The sequence below is a fragment of the Thunnus maccoyii genome, unplaced genomic scaffold (genome assembly GCF_910596095.1).
Source record: "Thunnus maccoyii unplaced genomic scaffold, fThuMac1.1, whole genome shotgun sequence".
Classification (NCBI taxonomy): Eukaryota; Metazoa; Chordata; class Actinopteri; order Scombriformes; family Scombridae; genus Thunnus; species Thunnus maccoyii.
In genome coordinates, this window is record NW_024757904.1 from 41,599 (window position 1) to 63,959 (window position 22,361).

Here is a 22,361-nt window from a genome sequence, read left to right on the forward strand (position 1 = left end):
AATGAGCCGATCCACTCAACCCCACCTGGGGAAAAAAACTGAATGACCAAATTTTTTAAAAAAGTGAGACAATATACCACACAGTTCATGTATCTTATCTGTAATGTGTATTGCCCTCTTGTTAAATCTATTGAAACTCGTGATTTTACACTTTAAATAAACATACTATGTGTGCACAGAAGAAACTTAACTACTTAATTATGAGGGAAGCAGCATTGAAATGGTGTGCTTGCAAGGAATATTGATGCTCGTTTAATGATGCAGTCTTTTTGTGCCACTTTCACAATATCACACCACACTGGTTGACAGAAAACACACTGATAGGCAGCATGCCATGTGTGTTGGCATCTGGCAGGGATGTTTGTAAAGAGCTGGAAGGATGAGGATGGAGTCAATACAAACTTCAGCCACATTCAGTAAGAACACTTCAACAGTGAAGCTGAAAGTTACATACTTCTTTGGTGTTCGTCTAATGGGAAAATAATATATGTCACCTTGAACGTATCCATAGATAATGATTGGTGTATCTACACTTTAGACACTCCAAAAAGCTGTAAAACACTGTACAGCAACAAAGACATCATGCTGTGGAAAATGGACAGCAGTAATTTCAGATATGCAGTAAAAGGGCTGAAACCTGCAGAAACACCTGTATGGTCCTGAGCTCAAACCTCAGCTGTGTTCTGTCACAACACCAATGTTTGTCAACAGGATTTAATATGATTAGACCTTGTGGTTTGCTGTCATGTAAAGCAGCATTTGTCACAAACAGGAACTCACGTTAAATATAAATACATGTTTTATTGGTCTTAACTGCAATCTGTCATTACAACATGAACCATGAACAAAGTAATTACTGTAGTGAACAGCAATGGCTGCTGGAGAATACATTCAACAGTTCCTTTTCCTGTGTCAATGTTAAAACTACAGGAACACATTTTAAGCTTTTATCGCTCCATTTATAGAAAAATATGAAGGCACAACATTTGGGAAACCTGGAATGTATTTACAGGCACATCATAGGAAAAAGTGGTCAAAAATAACTTTTACATCATCATCGTCATGACTCAAAGTGCTTGTAAGTCTGTGCATGATACTGTGGAAGAGCTTCTATTATCCTTTCAAAATAAGAGCTTAAAATGTTGTCTTTAATCACTGAGTGAAACGGATTTGACTGACTGACTTTGATAATGAAATGATGATAATGAAATGAGAATTCATCCCAGTCAAAGACACTTATGAGGACAAGACTGTTCCAGAGCCAGTCTACATTCTAGAGGATGAAACAAGCTGCAGGTCTCTCTTCCTGAGGCCTGAACACACTGGAAGCAGCAGTTAATGCTCTGCATTTCAGTCTGGTAATTTGACATTTTCTACAGTGCAGGTGGAGATGTAAACAGGGTTCCCACACAAATACTCTTTCAGCATTCTGGGGTTATACCACACTTTGAATTCAATCAAATCCAGTTGATCAATATCGTGCTGAATATTCTTACAGATGCTCGGTAGAGGATTGTTCTCCAGTAAAATTGCTATTCTTCAAAGGAAGAAGGTCTAAGGCTATGACTTGTATGGTTCTATGTATCTGTATCTCAAGAATACAAAAATATTTTCCTCACTCTTTAGTGCAATTTCCAAATGTGGTTGAAAAGCCTGGAAATGGGCCCCTACGCCAAACAAACATTCTCCACATGTAAGACCCCTGTGTGAACCATCAGCAATACCTGCATCCTGTGTGCATTCATAACTTAAACTGTATGCCACTAGTTTAGTGACCTGATTAGTTTGCATTTCATTACTATTATTAGTTTTTCCATCATTTCAACTTGATAATGGCAGCTGCAGAACCTCTCACAGTCACTGAGAAGTGAAAGTTTGTAGGGATGCCTCTGGCATACACTGGGGCATTGAAATTGCCTTCAGACTGTGACAGAGAATCTCCACCTGTAGTCCAACATGTGGGAGGAGCACACAATAAATAAAAATGCTAAACTTTTGTGCAATGTTTAAATTAAAGATTCACTTAAAAAATAAATCAAGTGTTACAAAAAATGTCATTGCAGTATAATATATTAACTGTGAAAATATAACAAAAAGTTTTTCACAATCTTGCAATTAATATGGAAGATCATAACTTAACATAAAATATATATTCTATTGTTTCATTAACCAGATAAATACAAAATAAAAATGAATCAGCAATAAATACATTTTGATAAATAAGCAGTGACAACCAAAGCCCTTACTTTGAAGGCTTTAGAAAATAAACTAGACAATAATGATATTAGTAATAACGAAAACATAATAATAATAATACTAATAATATTGAACACGGAGGAATCAAAAGGAGTGCTTATGCTCATCTGATTTCAAACAGCTGACGTTGCCTCAGACAGAGAATTGATCAATGGGGGGCTGGAAATATCTGATCAGAAAGAAAAAGCTGAACTACTCATATTTTATAGGAAAAAAAAACCTTGCAGCAGTTAAGCAACTCTTAAGATAAAGGTGGAAAATTGTCAAAAGGTACCCGCCAATTGCTGTTTAACACCGTCTGCTGGCAGTTTCTTAAAAGGTTAGTTCACCCAAAATTACAAAATGAAAACATTCTCTCTTTACTCTAGTAGTATTGACAAATATTATTTAAAAAAAAAAAAAAATCAATACCCACTTGTCAGTGACCCTGTGGATAATCCAATTAACAAAGAAATAGTCTGCATGAAAACTGTCTCCAGTATTTTCTGTGGACACCATCCAGAGTAACACTGATATAGATTGATCTGGAAGACACTGCCTTTTAAATTTATTATGATGAATTTATGAGTAGCAAAAACTGCATTCCATTCACCTCCATTTTATTGGGATGGAGGCCTTTGAAGTTTCTGGTGTGATTTTTCAGTTTGCTCTGCAGCAAATAGAGAACTGGCCACCAGCTCAATGAAACAAAGCACGTAGCACCAGCATTCCAGCCTGACTGAAGGAAGGCAATCTGTGAGTAAGCCTCTTAAAAAATAATCACCATGGCACAAGTGAGAGAACAGGAAACTGGGTATGATTAGAGAAAAAGAAAGTCTAGGCCTTCACCTGAAAAAACCCAACAGCAGCTTTATAAATTAACTGTCCACTGACTTTGTCTTGTTCTTTTTAAAGTGCCGATCCTTACAAACTGAACACTGAGTTGTCACAAACCTCTGGAAGGTGTAAAGGCTGTGGCACAGGCAATAATAGTAATAATAATAATAATAATAATAATAATGGCTGTCTGGAGCTACAGAACACTGCAAGACACAAAGTACAGTACAGACACCCTGTACTGGAACACACACTGACCACACTACCACTGCTACTGCCCATTATAAGTCATATTTAAACTACTTCATAATCTCTGAGCTACTTTTCACAATCCACCATGGCACCAGTGTGCGGTTTACCAACTGTTCATCGTATTGAAGAGACTTGATCTGAATTCGGGGGTGGATGTGTCCTTAAAAGTAAAAGACAATCATCATGAGGCATCCAATATTCTGAGGTGACTGTGTGGCTACAACAATGTAGCACAGTCTGCTTCTCCTGTAAACAGGGCTAAGAAGAAGAGGACGTGAATGGCCTCCACCTTCCTCTCTATCCCCCCCCTCACCCTTTTTCTTCCTCATCACTCCATCTCAAGCCCAGAGATGCAGAATCCTTAATCATCAGAGACAGAGAGCCTGCTGAAGATGGGGAGGCGGCGGGAGGCATCCAGCAGGGGAGACTCAGAGCCACTCTGGCTACCCTGACTGCTCTGGTAGCCCTCCTGGTCAGAAAGAGAGTCAGGGGGGCTGGGGGGGCTCTCTGATGTGGTCTGGAAAAAGCAGGGGGTGTTCGGTGAAGGCCGGGCTGGTCCCTGAGGTTCAAACACAGGTGGGGACCCCAGGCTGTGGCCAAACAGGCTGGCAAGCTCCTCACTGGAGTAGGTGAAAGAGTTGCTCTGCCACTCCGTCAGGTCTTCAGTGCAGAACATGGGTGGAGGTGTGACAGAAGTGGGGCTATCCTGCCGGCCACCAGAGCGGGGGAAGCCGGCGAAGCTGAAGCTGTGCTGCAGTCGAGGGCGCTCCATCTTGTTGAAGGCAGAGAGGGGTGGGGGCCCACAGCGCTCCTCTGCGTTGTGGATGAAGTGGCAGCGGGGGCCATATGGGCAGAAACCAATGGTGTGGAAGGTGCGGCACAGCTCAGTCTTATACTTTGGGTGACGGCTCAGGCTGCGCAGCTCATGCATGCCGTGGGCAAACTGGCACTTATCACCATACTTACAGGTGCCATTCTCTTCAAAGGGCCTGCACAGCTCTGTCTTATAGCGGTTTGAGTTGACTTGGCTGCTTCCATCCGTGCACACCTGACTACCAGGCTGCAGCCTGTCCCCCAGCTCTGAGTAGGACCGCTCACGGAGACGGTTCTCCTTGTTGTTACTGCTGCCCAACAACACCGAGGAATCTGTTTTAAGGCTGTTGATAAATTGGTTCTGGCTGAATTTTGCACCAGGGAGGCTGACTGAGTGACGGCGTTGGAACAGGCCTCCTGCAGAGGGCCCCCCCCCCACCTTCCTGTCCAGCAGGGACCCAGTGGGGGTGCAGGAGGAAAGGTTGGTACTGGAGCGTGAGTTAGATGTAAGATGAGGTCCACCAAGACAGCTGTTGTTGCTGCAGTTCAACATCTTGTTCTGTAAAAAGAATGACATTTAAGTTAGTCAATACAATTAACAGGGTTTTTCCTGCCTATCTAACTCAAAGGCGGGCCACCTTTGTATTACTGGCCGCTGCCTTTGTTGAAAATTCCAGCATGTGTTGTTGACCAAACGAAAAAGGCGGAACTCAACAGCGAGGGCAGTGCAGCACCCGGACAGTCTACAGCGCACATACTAGAATTATTTCTTGTAGATCATCACCGTCACTCAGACACTGACGTTAGTGGAGTGGAGCACAAAACTCCAGTAGTAACAAACGAGACCTGCTGACCCACACACTGCAGCATTAAACAACTTAAACCTACTGAGGTGAAGAAAATAACTTGGTGCTCAGTCTGTCTCATCTCAAAAACCCTGCATCCGCTCATTGTCTTAGACAATGATGGCTTTCCCCAGAGCAAACAGTGCAGCAGAGAGGCTGCTCTCCACTGCTGGAGACATAACGTTAATAACAAAACAGCAGAGCACTCTGACTCCCCTCATTTTGTTATTCTCATCCAGGCAGGAGACTGTAAGATGCTTTTACATTAATTAATTCATTAATTAATTAATGCTGTTAACTTTAAAAAAAAGCAGCAGACCATTTATATCTGGAGCAAGAGACTGAAAATAGTGCCCCATGTTCTATTCATTCAATCAAGAATCTGTTTTGAATTGAGAATCAATTCTGAATCAAATCATCACCCAAGTATTGTGATAGTACTGAATCAGGCGATAGGCATATCGTCCCAGGCTTACAAAATAGACACCGTCATTTGTCACAACCTTTATTTTTCATCTTTTTCCTCCATCTTGGTATAAAATTTAAATTTCTATGAACACTTTTGTCTGTCAAATCATCATCTTTTTCCCACTTAAGCACACAGCACACTGAAGGTGACACAAACTGTGTATGCCACATCGCACACATTCTCCAGCCTATGCCACCTTTGTCTCAAAAAAATCCAGGGAAAACCTTGAATAAGCACACTATTTCATCCTCTGTGATTTAAGTGTACGGTGAATGCTGTGTGCTGTGTTTATCATCTGTTTGAGTCATGCACCCATTTTATACTGCAAAAGTTCACATGGCCATAGCAATTAGAAGATGTTACAAGCAGAGTTGCGAACCAAGAACCCGTTATGAAGTGGAACTGGTTCCACATGAATAAGAAGTGGTGATTAAGAAACATGATTTTTAATCTTTGTTCCTGAAAGCTTGGATGTAATGAGCTTCTCTTTACATTAGAAGTTATGCATGGGTCACAATTTAGTGTCTAATGTGAAAGCATTTTTTTGCAGCATTGTGTAGTGCAGCATTTAATGTTCCTACATAGTCATAATGCTCCAGAATCAACAAGTGCCACAGCATCCAACGCAAGTAAAAATAATCCCTAAAGACAAACTTAAACAGGGCAACAGACTTAAACAGAATATGTCCATCTTTCTTCATTTCACCTTCCGAGTTCAAGTCACTTATAAAAAATTGTTACTTTGTATTTTGTTACTGTTAGTGGCAGCGCATAAATAAAATAAAGTGGCTTCTGCTTTCAACATACTCTGATTTCTTTCCTTACACAAATTGGAACTACAATTCCACAGCAACCAGAACTGATAGGCAGAATCTGAAAATTTAAGTATCATAATCAGATAATCCTATCACAAGAATCTGAATGTAGCTTACATTTCTATTCTGTTGTTACGAGTATCCACACAGATTGTGTAGACATGATATAATCCACTTTGTGTATAGAAATGTATCAAAAAAGTATCCATATCAGCCTCTCTGACATTGTGTTTGAGAGACACTGCCTTACAGCCAAAGAAGTGGCACTTCTGTAAAACAGAAACATTTACCATAACTTTAAGAGTACATTGTTTAAATACTTGGGCAACCCCTGTCCATAGTGCAATCTTAACATGTACAAATTGGCATAGCATGAATCCACACATTAATTCAACAGTACAGTCCATTCTGGGTTAAGATGCAGTGTGTTTGATCACAAAATCATAAGTCAGCCCCTCAGCCTATTCCTACGCAGTTGCTTCATTGCTCAACATATGATGAACCTCCGCAATATTTTCCTCTGTTGTGGTATTTTGACATCCACGACTGTTAAGGCAGGAACAAGCCACTGTCAAACGTATGGCCCCAATAGAAAGCTGTGCAGTTCAGTGACTGCGTGTGGACTTACAACGCACGGATTGACACAGATGATACTAAAACTGAGCGGTTGTAGTTTTAACAACTCAGTTTCTGTAAGTAACTGTAAGTAAGTAAGCAATGTAAACGACAGCTAACGACGTTTACTGCTTAACACAATGACGCTGAATATTAGCTTAGTTAACTAAACAACGCTAATACACAGAGAGCAAATGCAAAGAGAGCAGGCTAACGCTAGTTAACACCGAATATTTAACGTTACGTGAAGTAATACACGACGTTAGAGTAAACAACTTTTTGTTTGTCCTAAAAGTGGTGCTAAAGCTACTACAGCTCCATATTTACATGTAACTAGGTTACTTTATTTCAGCGTAAAGGTTGGCATTAGACATCGACAACTGTCTTTGGCGTCAAACTCATATTACCTTTTTAACTAACGTTAACAGTCAACTTAGTTATGCCACTGCGCCAACATTATAAAGTTAGTTAGCAGCAGTGGTACAAAAACCTGTTTTTAACTTATGTTAGTGTTATCTGGTTTACAGAGGCTGAGTCCGAGAGACACGCACTATAACAGCTAACAAACATGTTAATTTATGTAACTTGCTCTAAAAAACTAGCACAAACTTGCAGTCAGAAAAGTGGCTAGGCTAACGTTAGCATATTTTCTTCAGTAAATAAACCCTCCAGGATAGGCGTCATTTACCTTGTTCGGGACTTCACTGTACTCGAAGAAAGGAGAAATAGTAGTTGCTGTCATGTTTTTGGTAACGTTTGAGAACAAGAGCTGGTGGTTCTTAGTGTCAGTCTGGATTTCCGTGTTTCCTGTCCCGCAGACAGCCCCCTCTGTCGTGCTCCGGTGCTGCGCAGTTCGTTTTCTGCAGGCAGCGGGGGCTGCTGCGCGGTAGGCTTCCGGCTGACACGCCGCACACATGCAGCCCATAAGAACCTTAGAGCAAACAGCGCCTCTGCAGGACTAATATGCAACTGTCTAGGTAGAAAATTATGGGGCTAGAACAGTGACATTTACATTTTGGCATCAAAAATAAAATTTTGCATTCAAAACAAAACCTGAACTTAAAAAGTAAACATTGTCATTGAAACACTTATATTGGAAAACGTTGTATTGGCACTGAAACAAGTATTGGCACTGAAAAAAGTTCCACTGAAAAATAAAACACAGACATTACAAAATTACAATCTTACAATTTTATTATCTTATTTTATTTAATAATTATTTAATAATAATAATTAATAATTTAATAATTTTATTTAATTAAAATAATAATTTATTTTTTGCATGATGATGTGTTTTTCAATGTCAATTTCAGATTTTTTTCTTCATGTCTGTCTTTCTTCAGTGACAGATTTATTTATTTTTTTACACAGTATTTTTTCAGTGTCACTGGTTTTCAGTTTCAACTCTGTCACTGTTTTGGCATAGGGAGGAGGGCCCTTGCTGGGCCTACATTACTCAGTGTGCCTTGCAATGTGACGCAGATTGGATATCCCAGAGCGAGGTGTCACAGCGGAGATTTTGAGCCAAGCTGTTGTAATTTTCACTCGAGGACTGTTAATATCTCATTTTATTAAGACTAAATACTTTTTCAGGTGAGAAAGTAACCGTGTAGATTCCAAATATATGGTCAGTTTATTCAAATAACACCTGTTTGTAAGTTTGTTGCAATGTTTTCGGACATGTGAGGAGCGGCTGGCCAGGTGAAAGCAGCCGGTCATCTCAGCTGCTAGCAGCCCAAGTCCTGTGTCATCATCCCGGGGAGAAAATGATCCGATGAACTGATCTGTGCAGCTCTTTAGTGATTCACCGCTGGTTCTAATGTCTCTGTAGCTTTTTGATATATGATATAATCCTTTTGGAAGATAAATGTTGGAGTCACAGATTAATTGTAACTGCCACTTTAGTTTGTCTGAATGTACAGTTAGACAATGAGCAGTCATGTGGTTGGTGTGTTCTGTCCCAGGGTGCACACTTAACCAGACTGTTTTACAGGATATTATATGACAAATGTACTTACAGTCATCCCATACCATTTTACTTAATGTTGTATTCATCACCTGTTGTTCCTATGAGGACAAAAGGAACAAGCTGACAGCCCTGACATCACTTTACAAAATTGATATGGCTGACCATCAAGCAAACAATTGCCTATACTTAACCACAATATTAGCATTCATTTAGAGTTTGACCATTTAACAAATGTAAGTCATACTGTATATTCACAGTCCTTTTAGCTCTGAACATTGGAATAAAAGTGGCATCCAACCAAAACAATGAGCTAAAAACAGCTGAATAGCTCAGTGAAACTGCAGAGTGGGTTACAATGACCTGTGCTTAAATAGCTACCCCTTTTACATTACACATTTTATGCAAATACATTGATTTATTGAACTAAAAAACAGTACATGGCCACACAAGACAAAAGGTAAGTAACCAAAAAATTTCCACTGCACCAAACAGATATCTGGTTTGTCCCATGTTGAATAGTGTTCAATTCATGCCAAGTGAGGGGTGGAGAATAGGTAGGAGCGGCAACATATCAGTCCATGGGTTTTGTTTATTAAAAATACGGCATCCCCAGGCTATAATACTATATTTGTGCCATTGTCTTTTCTGATTCTTTTATGTTATGAACTGAACTTAATTTGGCTTTTACCTAGTCATCCTGACGTGGCTGACGTGCTGCGGTAAATGTATTGTGTCATTTCTGGTTGCCAACTGTGTTTACTGATAGTGTTTTTGCTGCTCTCAACTCAGTTAATTCTGCTTTATTCCTCATTACTGTGGATAAATATCTGCTGTATATTTAAGTATATTAATTCTACTCAAGCACTCTTAGGTCTCTCACTTCTTTTAGCGACTCTTCTCGTTAATCCCACAGTTATTAGTTATTTACTAACTTATTTCTTTTTACGTTACGTTATTTGCTTAGCAGCTAACTTAGATAAGCAGTTAGTGATGGCTTCTCTCTCTCCTTCTCACTCTCCTGCTCTCTCTTACACAGTATGTCATATGTTTAGCTATTCCTCTTTCTCCTTTAGTGATAATGGTACATGTAATAAATTTGCAGTGCTGGAGGTGAGGCTCAGTGAATTGGAAGTGTGGCTCCACACCATGGAAAACCAGTCATTAGCTAATGTAGTTAGCCAGCCCACAGTAGCCGGTGCGGGTGGAACTAGCATAGCTCCTGCTCCTCTGGTAGTTCCCGAGCAGCTGGGAAGCCAGGGTGGCTGGGTGAATGTCCAAAGGAAGCATAGCCCCAAGCAGAAGCCCACGGTTCACCACTAACCAGTTCACGTTTCAAACAGGTTCTCCCCACTCAGTGACAAACCCGCTGAGAAACCAACTCGTGAAATTAGCGACACTAGCAGCCATAGTCAGATGTATTCCTGGGGCCAGAGTGGGTGACATTGAATCAAATTTGAATCCCGATTACGCCAATCAGAGGTCACTAAAATTACTGTTGAATCAGTGTGTACTAGGACTGTGCCCGAATACAAATATGTTATTCGGCAAAGCACAAATAGTGGGGGTTTTTTTAGGAATATTTGTTTCACACAAATATTTTAAAAATGATTTGTATTTGGGGAGAAAAAAACAAATATGCTAAATACCAGCGTGCAGGTCAGTTACATTGCTATCTCAGTCTGTCTCCTCTTCTCCGCTGTTACATCTATCAGCATGTCTCAATGAGGAGAGTCACATCCACCAGTTGGGGGTGTTCCCCAGATATAAAACTGAGCTACTGACACATGCAAAGTGCTCTCAAAGGACTCTCCATAACCTGTTATTCCCCTTCTCCTTTCCACAAAGTTAGGTTGTAAAAAATAGGCAATAAATGAAAAGTGCAAAACAATAATTGCCTTTGAAGTTCTTCCCTACACATTACACTGTGTGCTGTCTCTGTGTTATGGGTGTATAAATAGATATAGGTCTGTCTGCAATAAGGAGATGAGTAAAGTTTTAGCTCAGTAGTCAGCGCAGTCGTCTATGATCTGGGAGACTCCAGTTCAAGACTCAGTGTGGGGACCTCCTTCGTGAGGTAGTTTATTCATGAACACTTATTAGGGACCGAGCCCAAAAGGCAGAGGGCGCCTAAGGGCGAGGACCCTATTGTTTTTTGTGGGTTTGTTTGTTTGTTTCCTTCTTTCTTTATAATATTATAATATAATTTTGACCCCCTAAACATGCTCAAAAACTCACCAAATTTGGCATGCACATCAGGTCTGGTAAAAATTTGATAAAATGTAAAATTTAACCCCTAAAGTGCCAAAATGTGCTCTCTAGCGTCACCTATGTAACTAAAATGGCCACCACGGCTTGTAGGAATGTTGTAGAGAGATCAGACCACAACTCAATTATTTGTCTCATCAAGACCTACAAATCATTGTAAACACTGACACCCCTGACCTAAATCCAACAGGAAGTCCACAATCAGACTTTCAAAATAAGACTTTGCTCCAATTTTGGACCCCGAACAAACGCTATCTCCTAAGAGAGTGTTAATGATATCGGCTTCAATCTTTAATACATGACTTATGACACTGCGCTGAAAAAAAGTTGTGAAAAACTTTGTAATAACTTGAACGGTTTGGATTTGATAAGCCCTGAAAGTTGCAGTGCCACATCACACCTTACAATCTAAACCAATGGGGAGGCATGAACTTTGTGTCAAACAGAGGCTGCTGACGTCTAAACTATAAGTCTGACCACTTTCAAACCTGTATCAATGGATTCGCCATGAAATTTCCTACTAAAATATGATTTTTAATGTTAGATTTGGCCAAAGTAATGGGATTTATGAGGAGATTTCACAAGAAGTGTTCTCTAAAAACCTCCTCTCCAACTGCTCCTGGTGATGTCGCTCCCACAGTGCTGTGAAACCTTCCGCAATACACACTCATTATAAAGTCACAGGAGGAGCAAGAAAAGACTTTAAAAGTCAAACTCTAATATGTCAAAAACAGTAAAAGATTAAAAAAACTTAAAAAAATTAAAGATTTGTAGGTCAAAGTCTCGTGACTCATTTAAAGCTCAAATGAAGTCTGTATCTAAAACTATGTGGAAGCAGTAAACATTCAAAAAGGTGTGGGTTCGCTCACACTCTCCATTCAAATGTATGAGTATTTTTCTGTGACACCTGACAGTACACATGTCAATCAAACTTTCAAAATAAAAGCACACCACACTTGTAAGAAATATCCCTAATTTTTAAAAAGCAAAATGATCTAATCCCGATGAGCCAGAGTGTGAGGTCCCGACCAACGCTGCTTGCAGCTTTAATTGTAACTTTAATTTTCTAAAATTAAAGTGCAATAAAAACAAAAACAGGATTTTTAAGCCTCTTTCCACTTTTATTTGAATACCAATACAAATTATTTTGCTGCCTCAACAAATACAGATACAAATACAAATACTGGACTCTTTGCACATTCCTAGTGTGTACATATGCAAAGACAATGTTGGACTCTGGGCCACTGCCAAATCTGACCAGTGATGACATGTATAGCCACATGTCATCATTCAACCGCTGGTTGTCGAGGTGGTGTCCAGCAAACGATAAACAATTGGCAGACTTTCTGGGGAAGACCTGGTCTGATTAGGAGAGACAGCATACATCCCACTTTGGATGTAGCTGCTCTTATATTGAGAAATATGGCTGAGTTTATTAGCAGACCAAAACCATGACAACCCAGAGTTGAGACCAGGAGGCAGGGCTGCAGTCCTATACACTTCTCCCCTGACCACTTAAATCAATTAAATCTAAAATGAACAAAAGAGGAGTCATTCATAAAAATCTAATAAAAATGAACACCACCTCTGCAACAGTACAACAAAATAGGATAATTACATGTGGACTCTTAAACATTAGATCACTATCATCTAAAACCATATTAGTAAATGATCTAATCTCAGATTATCGTATTGATTTATTCTGTTTTACTAGCTGTGTCATGAAGAGTGTCTCAGCCTAAACGAATCCACTCCTCCCAGTCATATTAATACTCACATTCCTCATGACACTGATCGAGGAGGTGGAGTTGCAGCCATCTTCAACTCAAAACTAATTATCAACCCTAGACCTAAATTTAATTATAACTCATTTGAAAGTCTTGTTCTTAGTCTCTCTCACCCAACCTGGAAAATGTTAAAGCCAATTCTATTTGTTATAGTGTACCATCCACCCAGCCCATACTCTGAATTTTTATCTAAAATCTCAGAATTTTTATCAAACTTAGTCCTTAGCACAGATAAAGTAATCATAGTAGGTGATTTCAATATCACGTGGACGTCAATAATCATCAGTCTTAGCACTGCATTTATCTCATTATTAGACTTAATTAGCTTCTCTTAGAGTGTAAATAAACCCACTCACTTTGTTAACCACACCCTCGACCTTGTTCTGACTTACAGCATCGAAATTGAACATTTAATAGTTTTTCCACAAAATCCTATTTTATCAGACTATTACTTAATAACTTTTGAATTCCCATTACAGGATTACACATTAGACAAAAATGTCTTCATTAGATGTCAATCTGATAGTGCTGTAGCTAAATTTAAGGAAGCAATTCCATCAGTACTGAATTCAGTGACATGTCTCAATACTACAGAGGACTCTTATGCTAACTTTCTTCCCTCCCAAATTGATAATCTTGTTGATAGTACTGCAGGCTCACTGCGAATAACACTGGACTCCATCGCCCCTTTAAAAAGGAAGGTAATAAAACATAAGAGGTTAGCTCCATGGTATAACTCCCAAACCCGCAAATTAAAGCAAACATTGGAGGATTTGGCATTCCACCAAACTAAGAGAATCTTGCTTAGTCTGGCAAGATAGTCTTAAAACATATAGGAAGGCCCTCTGTAATGCCAGAGCCGCCTATTACTCATCATTAATGGAGGAGAATAAAAAGGATTTAGAGCATATCATAGCACAGAGACAGCAGTGGTGAAAGTCATAAATGATCTCCTAACTGCATCGGACAAAGGACTTCTCTCTGTACTTGTCTTGTTAGATCTTAGTGCTGCATTTGACACAATTGACCATCACATCCTATTACAGAGACTGGAACATTTATAGAGTCATAGAGGAACTGCATTAAGCTGGTTTAAATCCTACTCATCAGATCGATTTCAGTTTGTACACATTAACAATGAATCCTCCATGCACGCAAAAGTTAGACACAGAGTTCCACAAGGTTCTGTACTTGGACCAATACCATTCTCCTTATATATGCTTGGGAGTGGCGCGCTCCTGTTGGTGTCCTTCTCTTCAGCTATTGCTGTTATTTGTTATTGCTAGTCATATCTCTATTATTATTATTGTTATTGTTATTATTGCTGTTATTCTGCTTCTCTGTGTCTACACCTGCCTGCTGTTTCCTAGTGTATATTCACTTATCTATTTTCAGCGGAACATAACTGTGAAATAAATCTTCTTTGTCATTTATTTGTATTCAAGTTGCAGCACCAAACATCAATATAAAAATTAATTAAATTCTGCAAAGTACAATACAATAAGACAGTTAAGCAAATAGATAGATAATTATCGTATTTGTACAATGATTTTGCCTTCTGTGTGATGTATGATCAATAATGATGAAAGTCCAATAATGTACAATAATTTGATCATACTGAGACACTACATCCCACAAGTTGCATCAATTGCTGCTTTCCAGTGCTGTGGGAAATTAAAAATTCACATCTACAGCATAGAGGAAAGACACAACAAATTGGACAGTTGCCTAGATATCTAGAGCAACATCTAAACATCACACTCTGATATGCCTCCTTTGATAAGATATTTTACATTAGTAATTTAGAAATGTTGAGTCATATTTGTGACCGCACATCTTCAAAGTGGGGCTTTATGGCAGGTTTGTGAACACAGCATGTTCTCTTGTTTATGACTTGCGTTTCCACAAAATATGAAAATTTTCAGCCTCTGGTATGATACTTTAGTATTTCCGATCTAGCAACACTGCAATGACCAAAAGAGAAATATGGCAGTTCAGTTTCTTCACAGTGTAAATAAAAATGGTTGACAGTGGATTATCCACAGTAACCAGCTCATTGTCTCTAGACAGAGATGACACCAGATATTTAGCACAAACTAAATTTCATTACTGCCAGTGTGTTGGGGCAGAGGCAAAAATCTCAGACAAATGTTAATAAAAACTTGGATGAATAAAACCAAAACTATATGCATGGCAAGGCTCTCTCTCTTGCTCTTTCTCTTCAGGGAGGCGGTGAGATCATGTGTAAACACAAGTAATCTACCAAATCTCCAAACTTTAGGGCAACATTAATGAAATTCTGTATGGTCTATGGTACAAATGACTGATTACTGCACAGTGGCAGAAGTTTACTCTTATAGCTGCTGGGTTGTACTCTGTCAAGGGTCTGTCTGACAGGATGATCAGTGCCCAGTTATTCTGATTGTGGGTAATCTCAATTTGGGTGCCTCACCATAGAACAACAAGCTGTCACACTCAGCTATTACACCATTTCAGGATTAATGTCACAAATTATGTGATTGTAGTGTAACAGCAGGAGTTTCATCTCTGATGCAATGGGAATAGGATATTTAGACTATTACAGGATTTACTGCACAGGTCAAAATGAGGATCCATAATTCTTATCAGGGAGAAAATAACAGCATCTGAAATGAAATAGGCTTGTTGATGTTGATGATAATGAATGATTATAAGCTCTGAAGGTTGCTCATCACTGGAGTGAAATATAGACCTCTTGGCTGCATTATGTTATTGCCGAAGCATTGCATTGGCCTGTTTTTCATTTTGTTTTTCACAGAGCAGTAATCCAATTTTACTGAACCACTCACAGGGACTATTTTTTTAAGTAATAGCCTCCTTCTCCCCCACAGTCCCTCTCCACTTCTATTACAGCCTCCAATCTGCTGTGGCAATCTTCCCACCAACATGTCAGGCTTCATGAGATCCCAGAGACCTTGGCATCACATTCTGGGCGCCTGACTATTGACATGGTGGTATTTTGCAAAACAAAGTGCACTGTGGTTTATATTTGAAAATACTTTGCGACCACAGCACAGTTTTTTCGCTTGTTGTTTTTGTTATGGGGGATTAAGGTCTGTGTGCTTTAATGGAGAAAAAGAAAGCACAGCAGAGAGGGAGGAGAGGTGCTATCTGTTTGAAGAGCAGATATCTGATTTATTTGGCTCCATACACTGTGGTATGCTATACACTAGAGGCCTATGGTGAAATAAGAGCATTGCACTCCAAGCTCTGACTGGCTATGTTTACTGAGTCAGATGTGCAGCCTTCTCTTGCTCCCTGTTGCATGAACTATATTTCCCGCCCCCCAAAATGAACTGAGGCTGACTGAAAGGCCAGAAAGAAGCTTTTTAAAATGACCATACAAGTATTTTTTCTCAGTGTTGAATAGTAATATGGTAATAAAGAACACTGACATTTTAACATTAGTTGATCAGAACAGAAGGCAGCTCATCCAACAGCCAAGTACAGCAGGGATTTTAGAAGTAGTGAGGATTTGAGTCCAAGTTTATCTATTATAATTATATTTTCTGTCATTTTATTTCCCCAACATGATGTTACTTGTTACTACTTGTTGTTTCAAAGCTAAGAATACAATTCTGGTGGAGGGATCCTGAATTCTTAATTTATTCTTTTTTTTTGTTGGTAGTAGTCAAATTTAAATTCATCTAAAAAATACTGGAATCAGCATATAGAATACCCACAATGTGTAGATGTTTAACTGTAACTCTCCACAGGCTGCTAAACCCCCAAAGTCCAAGAAAAAATACAGAAGACCTCAGTCACCTCAGCCCTGAAGTACTGTCGAGTCAACGCAACCTTATCTTTATCTTATCTCATAGTTAATATGATAAGAAATTAACACCAACGGTCCAGTGGTCAAACTCATGCGACTGATGCAAGATGAAAATTCTGTTCTTTAAAGGATCACTCAGGATATTTGTCAGACCGAAAAAGACTAGATATTAAAAATGAATACATATTCACTTAATGTTTTAATTAATATACACTAACAGTATGGTACAATAGTAATATTGAAATAGTTTGTTTAAAAGTTTGACACAATAATCTTAACTCAAGGTTCACTCTGGAGCTCTCAACTGTATCTTATGGTCTGTATCAGTGGTTGGAGTTTGTTCAGTTGTCATGGACATGGCTCAGGTGTCATCATGCGAGGTGTGGAAGTATAATCTTAACCCAAGGTCCCCTCAACTGCATCTTACTGTCTTCTCCAGCAGATGGAGTTTCCAACTGTGCTGATACCTTTTCACCTTTTAATAGATACACAATAAAAATAGCTAAAAATAGAATATAAAAGATATTAACAAAAAAGTATATAAATTATTTGAAAGTATAAAATTGTACAATTTGCAAATACACTAATAAAAACAACTAAAAGTAGCCCTTCCCTGAGCCAAGATGTACAACTGGACAACCATGTAATAAAAGTTGACAGTTGTGGGCAAAATGTTAAGAGTTTATAGTCCGTATGGCTTGGGGGAAGAAACTCCTTCTGAATCTCTCAGTTCTTGCTTTTAGGGAGTCGATATGCCTGCCAGAAAGGTAACAACCAGAGAGCAATTGTAACAGTGTAGAAAGTTTTTTGCAGCACTGAGGAGATTTTGAATTTTCTCAGCCGCCTAAGATGGTGCAGGCATTGCCTTGCTTTTTTCACCGATGTAATGGTATGCATGGACCAAGTCAGATCATCTGAGATGTGCATGCCCAGATGCTTATAACTGCTCACAGTCTCCACCCTAGTCCCATGTAAGCTGTGTATCCAAGAGCAGAGTGAAGAGCTCAGCCCCAGGCTCCCGAGCTTAGTGTCCAGTCTGTTTTCACAGAGTTTTTTTTTGTGGTTTCTCCCTGGGCTGGTTTGGAAGCCTTTTTTCCAACCATATTAGATGCACTTTGTTATACCTTGTTTTATCCCACAAAAGTGCCAGATTTAAGAGATTTTTACATAAAGGACAACAAATCAGATACTAGAGTTTTTGACAGTCACAGGAGAACACTGCTGGCATGGAGCCCAAAATCAAAATCTGAGCTGCTGTGATGTGATAAAATCTGCTGTTCCATTCCAGATTTCTTTTGCCCTTTTACTCTTTTTGTGCCACCATGTGTGTCTCTCTTAACCATTTGACTGGGATGGTGTGATCAAAGTTACAACGCAAGCTCCAGATAAGAAAGTGAGATTTAAATATCTATAATAATGTTGTCTCAGAGAAATACTGTGCTGTGATCTGTAGACGGTACCACTGAAAGTGCCAGTTTTAGATCTAAGAGAGTCTGAATGGTAAATGGTAAATGGACTGTACTTGTATAGTGCCTTTCTAGTCTTCCGACCACTCAAAGCGCTTTTACACTACAAATCACATTCACCCATTCACACACATTCACACATGCATACACTGAATGGGTACAGGGGCTTCCATGCAAAGTCCTGCCCATTAGAGGAAACTAACCATTCACGCGCATTCATACACTGATGGCACAGCCATCAGGAGCAATTTGGGGTTAAGTATCTTGCCCAAGGACACATCGACATGTGGACTGGAGGAGCCGGGAATCAAACTTCCAATTAGTGGATAACCTGCTCTACCTCCTGAGCCACAGCCACCCCCAAAGCAGATTAGGACATCTGATACAAAATTCTCAAAAAGTAAAAAAGAGGATTTTTAAAAAAATACTTTATTGAGACAATTTTAAGTTAGTTGACAATACTGTACACAGCCCCAATTTAATCATGCTTCAAGGGTTTTATGTGCATTAGCAATAACTAATCATCAAAAATATTGCATAATAGTGATCCATGAAGGAAACAAGTAAATAAATAAACAAACATAATAATAATAAAAGTAAGAGAGAAAAGAAAAGAAAAACAAACAAAAACATAAAAATAAAAAAGTGCAGTCAATACAGTGAAGCCAGACAGAGTCTATGAATCAGAAAAGGGGTGAGGTATGTTTGGTATATTTACATTTACATATCTATTCACATGCACACACAACTCAGTGTAGGCACCCATATCTACTTTGTCCTTTTAATCCATTATTTCAGGAGGCATCACACCTCAGACCTAAGACAAACAAAACCAAATCTGGACCCACAGAAATTTTCATAACATATTCTATTTCCGTTTTCACACCAATCCAGTATGAATTCAACATTTCACATGACCAAAATATGCAGGTGTTGTTTGCATGAGTTTGTCCACATTCCCTCCAACACTTGAAGATTCAGACAAATCATATTTGACATATTTATTTGGGGTGGTAAAGTACAAAAAGTAAACCCAAGCCAGTCACAAGACAAAACAGGTCAGTGGAGCAGATTGATGGGATGGTGATGACTGGGACTTAGGAAAATATAAACCCATGGTGTCTTATCTTAAACTAATAAAGGAATGACTGCATTCCAAGGTCAGCACAGAAAAAAACAGTCCTATGTGATAGCAGCAATCAGATAAAAATGATGTCATTCATGTCAGGGAACAGACAGGGAACCGGGCCAAGTGTGACATCACTGCTGACCAAAACATCCAGAACACTACCGTCTCACTTCTTCAAAGAATGATGATGTTTGTTGTCAGAAATTAGTGTTGTGATTGACCCCTGTGTGATCTTCAGGTACTGTTAACTTCCAGTAGTTCTATAAATATTGTACCTTGTCAGTTTGCATACACAAGCATGCTCTGCAGAAATATCTGACCCACAAACCTTTGACCCCACATGGCTGTGTGCTGCAGTATCTGAGACAACAGAGGGAGAATGTGCTGTACATGACCAGGGGCCTATTTCAGAAAACGAGTTTAGTGAAAACTCTGAGTTTGTTGACCCTGAGTTGAGGGAAACTGGGTTTTCAGTTTCAGAAAGAGAGCTAACTTAAACATGGGGTCAGTTACCGCAGTAATTGACTCTGTGAAACTAACCTGCTCGCTGGCAGGTTTTCTTCAACAAACCCTGAGTTTTTCTCTGTCTCCTCCCTCTTACAGAGCCGGACAAACTGTTTCATTTCCTCATTCATTCAGTCCGTATCAAAGCGCATTCATTAGCGGAGGTTTACTATCTGTCAGAATCTAAATCCTGATTGGATATTAGTTTAGTTACTCGACGACTTTCTAAAGTTACTGCTTTTATGCGCAGCAGTCATTTCTTTGAATAGCTTTTTTTTCTCTCACATTCAGATATTACACAGCGTGAATTCATCCACAGCTCAGAATAAAACCTCTGCATGTCCTTCTGTCATAACTCTGTGACTCTGTGCACAAGACAGCTGTTAGTTTGTTAGAGCAGCTCCTGTGCTGAAATGTTTATTGCACATAACGTGTAATCTTGGTTTAAATTTAAACAATTGGTATGAAGCTTTAGACATGGGATCTATGAATAATTATCTCTATCACTCATGATGTGATTGGTCGCACTGATGGGACATCATTCCTATAATATTGTAGATTATATGTTAATATGCTGAGTGAGCAGGATTGTGGTGCAGCTGCAGAATGTAGTTTGAAAGTGAGATGTTTAAATAGGGAGCATAATCTTAATGTGTTTAATGAGCATTTTAGAGACAATGTTTAAATTTACTACATTTGTTGAAGTAGCTGAAATAAAGTCATTGAATGCTGTTGAGCTGAGATATAAATAGATGTCTAAAAATTTAAAATCTTCTGTATTTTAACCTCGACGCCTTTTCAAGTACAAATCACCAAAGACATTATTACTGGATCAGATTGTGAGCTACAGTCATATCTCTATGTCTTTGATCTTTTAAATGTTTAACTATAATTTTCATCTTCAGTTGCCTCCTGTGTTTTGTCCGTCAGATTAAAACTGAACAAATATATTTAAAATGTAATGTAGCTGCAGCCTGGTACACAGTCAGATTTCACTTTATCATCATTAAGGAAATGTAAGTCTGCTAAATGATGAATTAATGGACAACACTGAATAAAAATTTATTGTGTAAACTTATGGACACTTTTCCCATTTATCTTTTTTTAGATAAATGTGCAGCGTCCGCACACACATGCGCACAGGATTGGGTTATTTGACAGAAGTTTAATCAGCTCAAGCTGCTATAAACTAAACTGGCCATTGTTTTCATTTCATCTTCATTTCATTTACATTGACAATGCAAAAGAAATGCACACAGTTATACCTTCATACCTGGAAGCTGCCCAGTACAACCACAGTCTGATCTGCTGGCCATTGAGCAGCTCCATTAGAGCAGTTGGGGTTAGGGGCCTTGCCCAAAGGCACCTCAGTGGTGGTAATGAGGGAAGGGCAAGTGCTGCTTCTTCACTTTCCCCAACCAGATTTATCTTGCTAGTCCAGGGGATGGAACTGGCTACCCTCCAGTCACAAGCTCTCTTCTCTAACCTTCAGGCCCCCACTGACCACTGTTACATTGGCTCACATGTTCCTTCATCATCATGAACACGCACTCTGTAGTTATGCTTTGGTCTCTTTGTTGATAATAACTAGAAGATCCAATAACACCAGGCCTTTAAATATATCACATAGCAGCAAATCTATGAGCAGCCTTGTCACAATAAACCCGTGCCAGGGGTGACCTTTTTGCATTTGTCACTGTCTCATGTTTGTTCAACTCAGCTAGCTTCAAACTCTCTTGAAATGTGATGAATTGTGAGGGAACGGCTCACCACAACAGGCACAATGCACATAAAAACATCCTGTGAGCCGTCTCACTGTTATTGGTGGCCTTCCTGTTCATGACTTTTGACGTTACATAATACAATAGTGTAAACAAAAAGTGCATACAAAAGTGCAATTCAAACAAAGTTCTTGTCACCTTTCCAAAGGCAGATTCTTTTACTTCCATCATATTTTTGTGTATAAAACAAAGTGCAACACCATGAATGCCTTCAAAGAGAGACTGTCTGAAAGTGTGTGTCGTTATCCCAATTTGTATGAGTTGAGACTACAAAGACGCAGAGTATTTGGGGAGAGATCCCAGAGTGATAGGATGCAGCCAGGAAGTCATGGCAGGAGCTTCACACCTTCCAGTGTGACACTTTGACTTTAAACATGGTCAGATGACAAAAACCAACTACTTTTTTTGATGCTTTTACTAAGGTGTTTATGTACGTTGGCTGGTATTTGTTTGTAAACAGAAAAATGCATTTGTAAATGTTTTTACTTATGTATTTTGCTTACAGACTTTACTTATCTATCTTGACACACACTTTTTTTTACTAGTTTTGGGACTAATTTCTTTTTTTTGCACAACATATCTACAACCTGTGAGTCAGACTGATATTCTATTATCTTTCAGCATCTGCTACCACATTTCCAGTCTATTTGGAAACAGAAGAACACCATGGCTCTGCAGGCCACTTGCAACTTAAACTTTAGCAAACAAAATCCATCAAAACCCGCACTGCAACCCTCACAGTATTACCTACACTTTCATTGACAA

General features: G+C 39.2%; 1 protein-coding gene across 1 annotated transcript; it reads right to left on the reverse strand.

Annotated features, from left to right (window-relative positions):
• Window positions 1-781: 781 nt before the first annotated feature.
• LOC121893598 (mRNA decay activator protein ZFP36L1-like) lies at window positions 782-7,765 on the reverse strand. The gene is made up of 2 exons (XM_042405601.1): window positions 7,570-7,765; window positions 782-4,696 (listed from the first exon to the last, which is right to left on the reverse strand). Exons 1-2 carry the CDS (start codon window positions 7,621-7,623, stop codon window positions 3,686-3,688), a joined length of 1,065 nt encoding a protein of 354 aa, XP_042261535.1. The 5' UTR covers window positions 7,624-7,765; the 3' UTR covers window positions 782-3,685.
• Between the last annotated feature and the right edge of the window lie 14,596 nt (window positions 7,766-22,361).

Bases quoted from the DNA above. Each gene is read 5' to 3' on its own strand.
- LOC121893598 (XM_042405601.1), bottom strand. From the start codon at position 7,623: ATGACAGCAACTACTATTTCTCCTTTCTTCGAGTACAGTGAAGTCCCG. The intron at 4,697-7,569 runs GTAAATGACGCC...TTCTTTTTACAG, and splicing joins ACAGTGAAGTCCCGAACAAG to AACAAGATGTTGAACTGCAG.